This window comes from Charadrius vociferus, unplaced genomic scaffold, assembly GCF_000708025.1.
Source record: "Charadrius vociferus isolate BGI_N301 unplaced genomic scaffold, ASM70802v2 scaffold134, whole genome shotgun sequence".
NCBI lineage: Eukaryota > Metazoa > Chordata > Aves > Charadriiformes > Charadriidae > Charadrius > Charadrius vociferus.
In genome coordinates this window covers 4112623-4123528 of record NW_009648333.1, presented here as the reverse complement: position 1 = coordinate 4123528, position 10906 = coordinate 4112623, and the positions used below count along the sequence as shown (strand labels likewise).

The window sequence follows — 10906 nt, the reverse complement described above, 5'->3', positions numbered from 1 at the left end:
AAGATATTTCTACACAAAAGTAATGTTATTCTTCACTCCAAATCATCCACTGGCCCTTTTTTGTTAAATGCTCCGTGCATCAATATGGAACATTTTAGTAAATCCTTAGAGATCAAAGTTTAATAGCACCGGATACTTCAACGACCTAATAATAAAAATCAACACTAACGTTACTTAATAAAGAAGGGTAAAGCAAAGACAATGTGACAAAATTACAGAACTTAAACATCATTCCATTCACTCATTTTCCCCAAAATAATCACTAGAGCTGGCCTATAAAGAAATGACTGAAATAGGCAGTGGTCCCTACTAAAAAGTACTGTCGTTTAACGCTGGTGTTTAACATGCCCATTGCCTGCAATGGACATTCTGCTAGGAAATTCCAATCCCCAGCACGAAAGAAAAAGCAATGTTTTGACTATGCAAGATCATGTTTTTAATTACTTAGAAACACAAAGTTAGAGACCCTGGGAAAGACTAGTGTTACCCAAAAAACACCCCAACCAAATCTATATTATCTATGTGCTAGGGGTGAGCAGACATTATTCCCCAAACCACTAATTTTAGCTAGAGCTTTCAATTTCACTAGATTGCAACATAGACAAAACACTCTTGGGTACACTGAAAATTAAAAGGAGTATGCCAAAGGCAATTTACGGAAGTCTAAAACCCATTTTTAAAAGGTACTTTAATTTGTTCATTTGTACCTGTAATGACTACCGCAGTTGTAACATTAAAAAGTCAGTACTTTTTTCTTCAAATGGAAATAATCTGTGGCATGTACAACTATTACAGTGTTTTAATATTTATATGTGTATATATATTTTTTTAAGACACCAATGTTTCATTCCTATTAAGCAATAGGTCAGGTTTGGCGAATTCCGGTGAAGAAAGTCACAGCATGTCTTCTCCCCTCACAAACTGGCATCTCAAATAGTAACATTAAAATTGACAATAGTTCTTCACATAACTATGTCCAAGCAGTCTGTTCATTTCAGTTTCTGAAATGCTACATTTGAGACCAAAAGAAAAACAAAAGAACTGAAGTTTCAACAAACATTGAAGTGATGACTAGAAATATGCCACAAAATTATTTTTACAATACATTTCTGCAGAAATAATCCCTAGGTGAAGCTTTTTTTTTTTTTTTTTACACATATACAAAATTTAGACAGCAATATACACATAATCACAGTGAAGACGCTGGCAAGTTCACCAATTCGTAGTGTAAATACAAAATGCAAAGCAGCCTTCAAAGAGAACAATGCTACACAGCAAGCATAGCTAGCTTGTTAAATAGCAAACATCAAAAGTTTCCCGCAAAAGGGATGCAGTGCAAGAAAAGCAGCATGCACTTTGATACAAATAGCAGTTTATGGCTAATGGTTGACATAACTGTGGTAACAGTGACTCTTGAGTGGCTGTGCATAGTTAAACTCCTATGTCATCTGCTTTCCTTTATACCATTCCACAAACTCATCCAACAACACTGGCCCTGTAGAGAGATCAAATAACTGTATTTTACTAAATTCTGTAAACGGACACTGAATGATTAAGCTCAGAGAAATAAATTATTTTAGAATGCCAACATATGGTAGTACTTACAGGCTCCATCTTCATCATAGTTACTGAGGTCAAGGTTAATTGTTCTGCTGAATTCAAGAACGTTACACCATTGGTCCTTATTGATAACTTTGTATTTTGATTGCTGCTTAAGGCAAGAAACAGAAGTTACTCAAATATATTTTCAACTCCCTCAAATTCAGCTTTTCTTACAGAAAATTTAAACCTTGTGATGAATTATTATTTTAATCTGTATGCCATCTAAAACTAAACAGGACTAAAGAAACCACTAAGCAGCCAAACTAGTGATGAAAAATACATGTTTCTGATTAAGACATCTTTTAGTTGACAAACACACAGCAATAAAACGAAAATCAAAGACATTCTATACTTTATCCTTCATCAAATAAACCCTAACAGCATAGGTGTTTGGGGAAAAGGAATAAAGGAAAGATAACTATTTGTAAGTGCTGCTTTGGGGGTTAGTATATTCTAAATCAGAACAAAAAATTCTTAGCTGTTCATTCTACCTCTAGTTAAAAATATAAGAGACGACAGATTAAAAAACCAAAAGTAGTTCTGTTTCAAACTTCATACCTCTAGAAACTGGTGAAATACTGGAAAAAGGGACCATGTTTTTCCTAAAAGAAGGCCCAACATACACTTGGCAGTATTGATATCTAGGCTGCGCTGGTCCTTTTCCTGCATAAAAAGCAAAAGGTCAAAAAGGAAAACAGAGCATTTCAGGATTTTTCACTTCCCCCGCTGCCTGTGCTACAGCTCACCCATACATAAAATAAATTAAATAATAAATATCAGTATCTAACAGTGGTTTTTAATAAAACACAACTTCTTAGTAAAACTTCCTTCCTCATAGCTAATGGCTTGCTATACAGAAATGCTGCTTTCTATATACACTTTCCCAAAAACCTGTCACCACTATCGCAGATGATGCATACACTCCTGTTTGTGACTTCAGACCTTTCTGGAAAGCAATGCCCATTAGACCCATACCCATGTTTCCACATACGCCTCTGCATAGCCATATGGCTCTTAAAATAGTATCACTGCACATATTTCCTGCAGTATTATTACAACTACATGAACTGTCGTCAATAGATAGTTAAGGAGCTATCAAGTAACGCTGACTATGCAAGAGTGAGCCAAGGAGGTTCTTTGTTCTGTTATTCTACTGATTACATCCAATTCAAATTTAATTATCAAATGAGCAGGGATCAAAATACACTAGCACACAGAGACCCCTCTCAGAACTGTTCCAGTTTTAGTTCAATGTAGCAGTAGTATATTAATGCTTAAGGGGTGATTTTTTTTGGTTTCTGCTAAGAAAAAGAAGTATCATCTGTACCCAGCAGATTCATTACATCTAAGCAGTGGGAAAGTTAATATATTTGATAACACAATTTCTGCATATCTCAAAAGAACATGTGTACATGCAAGATTCCATTTTGTTATTTTAAGTAGTTTATCCATTTAAATTTTCTGTCTTGAAATGAAAAAAAAAATTGGTGAGAGATGGGGTGTAAACCCCCACCCTTTTATGCCTTGGTTATAGGATTAAGCTACAAATTCAGAAATTAATGAAATGACAAAAAATAAAGTTCTGTATTAGCTACTGTAGACCCTGATCTCTCTATACGTACTTATGACTGCAGACTGCAAAGTCTAAATTAAGAAAAAAACAGGGATATAGGGATATACGGAATACAGGGAGTGCCTAAGAGAACAGTGCAAGACAGCAACCAAAGACAAAGGGAATTAAGCCCTATGCCTCACCTGTACAAGTGCAGTTGTATGTATTAGAGAATACATATTTTTATTAAAAAAACAAGCTCAAAACATAACTGAATTCTCTTATATCATGTAGGAAGGATGTGGTAGAGCGAGATCCCAGTTCTCAGACAATAACTGAATGCCTTAGCCACAAGGTTATCCTCTCTTCTTGAAACCCACTTCATACAAAATATACCTCAATTCTAAAATTGTGTAGACAAAATTTCATGCAGATTTGTTTTGGAAGGTAAGTGGGAAGGCCAGCAACTCTGAAAACATCAGAAGCTGTTTTACATTCTGGTCACTAAATCCAAGAGGGATTTCACTCAATCTGATCTAGAGGAAAGAAGTAAATTCCAGCATGAACAAAGCTTTTCAGTAAGTAATAAAGCTGAAAAAAATCCCCAAACCTGCAAAGGCATTTTTGTATTAATATGGTACGATTCTTTCACTTATTTCCATCATCAAATAGTTCTATAAACTAATCCTCTTTCCAAAGCCCATTGACACCTCTGTCACAAACACCTTTAAGAATACATTTTATTTTCCATATTGCTTATAGTCTGAATTCTTCCCACACACTCAAGTGTTAATTGAATCAGGCTCTGTTGGCTCTACTTTGGCGATGCTGTTTTTACATTCCTTACATTGTTAAGTTTCTACATTCTCCCTCTCCAACTACTGTTCAGAACAAATTGTTCAGATAAGCCCTTTATACCCACCTCCAACTGCCTAATGGCACATCTGCCATGACAGATGCTCCAATTTCATTCTTAATATACATTCCAGATACTTACATTCTCTTTCTTGGATACAGTGGAAAGAATATATTGACAAACTCTGATAAACTTCGTGATTTGTTTTACATGGATGACAGACAGTCTTTCTGAGATTTGGGTGGGTTTTTTTTTTTCCCCCTCAAAACTTCAGATCTATTTAAGCCATGAAATACATGCATCTGTATGTTCTCAAACTTGGCAATGACAATGGCAAACAGCGAGCGAGGAATGTATTTGTGCTTAATACCAACATATGGTGTTTTAAATTATTTCCTCAAATCCATGCTGACTTAAATCGTGCCTGCTGCATAAAACCTCAATGATACTTATTTTAATTGACAAACTAACTCTAAATACCAAATCACAACAGACGCTTTCAAAAATTCTCTCTTAAAACTTCCTAAGTTTAGACAAGTGGTTTCTGCCATGCACCACTTCCCCGAAATGATTACCCGTAGGATGGAAATTACACAATCTTTTGAATCAAACCCCAAAACTGCTCCCATCAGCTTTTTTCTATCAATGACTTCAACTGTTCTGATAAAAATTACATACAGATTCATCTGCCACATCTAGATAAATATATCAGCCTTTGCCAGCATTCATTTCTATTCTTACTGGATGCCATTCTCCTATAGACTTCTCTGGCTCCACAGTATTAAAAGTTCAATAATTCTGTTAATCTAATATTGTTTTTACAGTTCCCTCGTTGATGTGCCTTTGACTTGCAGTTCTACAATCTGGGGATTTTTTTTTGTCACAAATCATGTCACAGCATCTGTATCTCAATGTTTAAGTTCTTTTTCAAGACCACTGTTTGTCACATCAATTTGGTACCTCTTGAAAAAACTCCACCCACTATCCTCTTTTTAAGTTTCTCCACTTACTTTTTGACAGGCTGGTGCAGATTTGCTACTAGTAAACCATTTTTTAACCTATTCCAAATATTTCATCAGTATCTTGAACTTCTTTGGCAACATTACTTATTTCCAGCCTTTGGATTTCACATTGAGCAAAACTGGCAGAATAAATCTTCACAACGCAAAGGAGGAACTAAGATACATGGCTTTTTTTTTCCCCTGTCATACTAATACCGTGCATTCTGTCATATTCAGCTGTAGATTTCCTTAGTTAAAAGTGAACTACCATGAATTTCTCTGCACACTGACAGGCAAAAGGCACTGATGTAGCACAAATCTAAGTTACTTATAACAGACTTCACTGTCAAAATTGCTATCCATTCAATTCCTTCTTATTACTTGTCCCATGTTACTTTTTTTTTCTGCAAATTTTCTTGGTGCTTTGGGTTCTCCTGCACTGAAATCTGAGCTTCAGTTTTGCCTATGATCATTTTTATGTTAAATCTTCTGTACATTCCATCACGTTAGCAAGATGGATGTCCAAATTCCATGTCAAATGTTAATTCAGAAAAGTCAAGTTCTTTTATTGCTCCCTTTATAAGCAATAGGAATAGGAATAGTCCTATGCATATTAGGGGCTCCAATGCCAGGTACAATTTTACCCATACATATTATATAGTAGGAGGACTGATATCAGAATATTGTTTAATAAATACTGAGAACATCATTAATAACCTTCCAACAGACATCTGAACCAGTATCTATATTATATCATATCCAGCTTTTATCATGTTATTTATTTTTACCATCTGCGAAATGCCTGAATTGCCTTCCTGTTTTAAATATGTTCATGCTCACAAAATCCAAACAACAAGAAGAAAAAACAGGGTAATTATAAAGCCAGTGGAAGTAAGTGGCAAAGCTCCAATACGCAACAGAATAAGGCCTAAATGACTTCCCTGAAATCACAAAATAGCTTGAAGCAAAGAGGCAACAAAATGTGTCAAAACACTAAACCACTGAACATCAAGCATCCTATATACTTTTCTTTTCCAGTTCTGGCATTTTGTATATACTTTTTTAGAACACAAACAGTTCCACTTGTTAGAAGCAATCTTGAATGGTATCTTAAGAGAAACACACTTAGAAGTATACAGTCTTTCAGTTATTACTTATGAAAGTAAGGTTTTAATTTCAGATGCTAGTTTTCCACAGTACTTACCCGTGCAAAGTCAAACGCGTATCTATAAATAAGTTTAAAATTGGTAGGCTCATTTAATAAAGATCTCAAGTAATCCAGAGAATTTCTCAATTTTTCTGTAGTATCACATCTACAAGAAAAGCAGAAAGTGAATTTAGAGTCTGCATTCTTATACAGATGTAAGATGTTTTAGAAAAGACTCTCTAATGTATCCCCATCAATCTGTTCAAAATACATCACTCCGTACAAAGGCACGTTTATGAGTTCGTCTGCATAAAACGTCTTCATTAAATCCACTGTGTGAAACGGATTTAGATACAACAGCGAAGTCTTACACTGGTACTCTGATAAAAATTTGTTTGGCTTTGTAGAAAATGCACTCTCCAACAGATTAAACTAAGAGCTTGTCTACACATGGCAAACAACCAGCAAACCACAGCAGTGAAACAATACTTCTATAGTTTTGCTGAAACTATAGAACTTTCTAGCAGTTTTGGTGATTCTGTTCTGGAACATAAGTCAAAACACAGTTCTTTCTCCAACTTTCTATGAAACATGTGATTGTTCAACTACATTTATGTTAATTATGCTAAGAATATAAGCTTTTAACTGGAGAAAGCAACTCTTAGAAAGAATATGACAATGCAGAGTCACAGAAAGGGTTTGTATTATTTAGCATTTTAAACTACAACATACCAATATCTAATAAATTGAAGTGCTTGGGGACAGAAACAATGTCAAACCTCATGACATTTCTTGAGACTGTAGTTAAACATGTAGCTGTCAGGTTTCATGTCGTCTCTAAGTGGCCATAAATAGGACCAAAAATGTATGGCTTCTAATCCACAACAGAGGTCTCCGCTTTAGGTAAAAGGAGTCAAAACATCAACCCGTGTTTTTCTAAAAAACTGGGTTTACTATAACAAAGTTAAGAAGCTTTTCAAAGCACTTACTGTAGTGATGTCATTCCTTTTAACCATTCTTGTAACGTAAAGTAGCCCATGTTTTGTGCATCCAACTTCCATGCTAGTACAAGCATAACTACCTGTTTTAAAGAGGAATAATAAAAAAAAAAATTAAGACTGAAAAGAATTAACAAAAAGATCCACACAGTTTTCAAATAACTACTGTTTAGTAGGCTACAAATGCTTTACTCATATAAATGGGATGTTCAGATCTTTGCTACACTATTTCAGAAGTTAAAAGGCCTGAATTTAACAAACCTGTACATAATCCTAATAAAGAGAAGATAACAGTGCAAAGATACAGAGTGAACATCCACCCCAGTTGCCAGTAGCCACCTTACTTCACGTGAGCGTGCACAGGCATCTAGTGAGCAGTGCAATGAGGAAGATAAGTTGGTGCAAAAGCTACAGAAAAGGTTTCCCAAAACAACTACAAAATTTAAGTACCAATATGACAGCAAGTTACATTTGGTATTTCTTAAGCTCTCGTCTAGTTGAGCATCTGTTGCAATCCATGAGCTCTCTGAAAAGTATTCTAAAGCTAATAATGATCCCACCTGAATCCAGCTACACCAGGGTACCACTAGCCTACCTAATTTTGCAGGTCTGAACATGCAGTATAATTCAAGCAGATATTAAGTAAAGCTAGGTGAACGAACATAAACACACATCAAAACAGAGTCTGATACATAAATACTTCAGTTTTGCCCCAAAAGAAACAGAGTCATCTCACACAGAAGCATCATCTCAACAGAAACATCTCACACAGAAGACTGAAGCAATGAAGAATTTAGATAAAGTGATGCCAAGTTTACTATCTTATTCAGGAATTTAAGAGACCACTTTTATATATACATGGAAAAACTTGCAGGACAACCAGCCCTGAAGACTAGAAGAAAAATGATAATCAAGTAATTTAAATTTGCAAATCAGCCTCTAGCTAGCTAATGTTAGTGCAGCTCTATATGGTTTTTAATGCGAAATCAGAATACCTACTTATATACCCAAATGTCTGCATAAATCTCAAGGGTTTAATATACTAATAAACTCCAAAATTAGCAAATTACATCGTATATTTCCAGTAGATCTTTCAAAACCACAATTCTCATTTTACTTAGAGATGATGCTTTATGAATCCCGCAAATACATTTAAAGAGCAAAAACTGAGCACTATGAAAAAGCCTGTAAAAGCACTATTCCTTTTTAAATTTTATTTGCTTCTGTATATACGTACATATATAAAATATATATGTAATTATACATATTCCTTATTTGTGTTTTGAAATGGCATAATAGGAGTGCTACTATTGCTCACAATATTTGAAATCCCTTTCTCTCCTAGAAAACCCAAAGGAAACATTACTTTGTAGTTTTGTAGTTACTACATCAAATCTCCGATGTTGTTTCTCATCGTTTCAGAAAAGATGACCATCAGCTTTTTTTTTTTTTTTAAAAATCTCTTTCTTTTTTTTGGCAGGTGGGAAAGTGAAAGGGGGGGCGGGCAGAAAAAAAAAAATTAGAGTTTTTACAGACTGACAGTCTGGGGTTTAAAATAAAGACAAGTTGTTTCCCAATGTGTATATAAACCTCCCTGATTTATATTTCTTGAATTTTTGTAAAAACTCCCAAGAATTTTTTAATTCTTGATGGAAAAATAAGAGATATAAGACTGGCTCATGTACGTCATAACAGATTAGGCATCTTCTGAATGGACTTTTAACTCACATTTTCTGGTTCAACTCCAATGTCTTCACAAAATTTCTCCATTCCTTCTGGCCCTACAATGTCATCAGTGCCTGCAAATGAAATGCATTTTAGTTATCTCTGAAAACTCAAACAGTCTGACCATTACAGCACAAGATAAATGCAATGACACAGTACAACCTGAATTTCCATACAGAGTTTTTTTTTTTCCGGTTTGTTCTGACATGCAAATAAATATTTCCAGGCTTACTATCAGACTTGGATACACTTAAATCTTTATCTCACCGTTGGAAACAGAGACAGAAAAACTGCAAACCAACTTTTTGTTCCTGACAATATACCCATTTACTGAGATAATCTTGGAACAATAAATTAAGAAGATCTTTAAGAATGCACTTAAGACTAGCAGAGCACCCACATAATATTACCACGGTTAAATGAGTGGATGATGGTTAGTGAAATTCATTTCTTGGCTTGAACCTCTACTGTTATCATAAGATCATATCACATAAAAATGTGATGCGTAGCTATACAGGATACAAGACATTATCATTCCCAGAATCTCATTCCTTATTGTCTCTTATACTGTCTTTATATACTATTATCTACACAAAAGACCCTAAAATAAAAATCTGGTGCTCCTGTTTATTCATATTACACCTCCATGGTCACACATTTTCTGAATTTTAGTAACTGCAGGGGGAAGAAAGACATGAATTACGGTTATTTCTTTGCTGACTTAAAGGGGAAAAAAGATTCAAAATACAGATGCTATTAAAATGCACTACTATTAAAACACACTGTTAAATCAAGATATTTGTAACTTCTACAATACTCTATTGAAAAAATTATATAGGTCTCAAGAATTGTACTGTGAAATTCTGTATTTTAAGTACATCTTAAGTATTTGGAGTATTTTGTTAGAATTATTTTACTCATGTTTGAAAGGGCTCATTTGGGAAAAAGCCCCAAAAATTAGAGGCTGAAACGCCTACTTTCATCCAATATAAACATCACACGCCCGAGAAAAAGAGGTTTTATAAAGGAAAGACCAATCTATGTTTTATTATTAGGTGACCTACTATTCTAGAAATAACAAGGTTTAATTATATCTTTTCCTATCTTCTCATGACATCCTCTCACAGTTCTCTGAGTATACACAACTATCTTTAAAAAGACTCATTCTGTAATGCAAAGACACACTAGGGGGAAAAAAAACAAATGCAGTGTCAACTGTCTGCATATATAAAGGAGAAGACTCACGAAGGAAGAACACAAAAGAGATTATTCTTTGAAAACTCATTTCTTAGAATGTTACTCAATACTGTAAACAGAATCATACTCTCCGCTTTTGTTTTATCTTGGGGTATGCATCCAATGGAAACTTAAAAGTTCTTTCATATACAGCCTTCCTTTCATCCCTTCTTTCCATGAAAGTCTTGAGAAAAATGAGTTATCCCTGTCGCTAGAGTAAAAAATAAATCAAGCTGGTCAGAAAGGCAGAGAACCTAACAGGTTAGTTTTGGCTTGAATTTGTCTGAATCTCCTCTTACAGACTGCCACAGACAAGGGAGATCTCAAAACACTTCATTTAGTTTACATAATTTCACGAGAAGAAAAAATATTCTATTACATCAAATTAAGTCACTCCTCATTATGCATAAGAAGTAGACAAAACAGAACAAGCTGTGAGCAATGTTACCCAAGACAGCATCAGAAAACTGCAAGGTGACCTTATTTTCTTTGTCAATCACCTATTTCATCTCCTTTTGGTCTTTACAGTTATGAGATCACTTTTCCCCATACTTCAAGTTATCCAGAAAAATCACATGTAAAAAAATGAATACAACGACCAACTTCACTATTAAAGGATCATCTTTTGTGACCTCAGATCATAATTAACACTTCTAGAAGTAACACCTGAAAAAAGTTCTCATACACAAAGGCAAGAATAAATAATTCAGTCTACCTTCCCTATACCTTGTGATGGAAAACTATATAAAGACAAGACTAGTACAGGACACTGGAATTTATTCGCTTCTT

General features: G+C 34.6%; 1 protein-coding gene across 1 annotated transcript in view; it reads right to left on the bottom strand.

Moving 5' to 3' along the window:
* Positions 1-669: 669 nt before the first annotated feature.
* The window catches only part of DCUN1D4 (DCN1, defective in cullin neddylation 1, domain containing 4), a 28990-nt gene continuing 18753 nt past the window's right edge, over positions 670-10906 (bottom strand). The window contains exons 5-10 of the mRNA XM_009884977.1: positions 8885-8955; positions 7148-7239; positions 6216-6324; positions 2161-2265; positions 1606-1708; positions 670-1495 (exon numbers count right to left, since the gene is read on the bottom strand). Of these exons, the coding sequence (XP_009883279.1) occupies positions 1440-1495; positions 1606-1708; positions 2161-2265; positions 6216-6324; positions 7148-7239; positions 8885-8955 (536 nt within the window). The 3' untranslated portion in view covers positions 670-1439. The remainder of the gene's footprint in view (positions 1496-1605; positions 1709-2160; positions 2266-6215; positions 6325-7147; positions 7240-8884; positions 8956-10906) is intronic.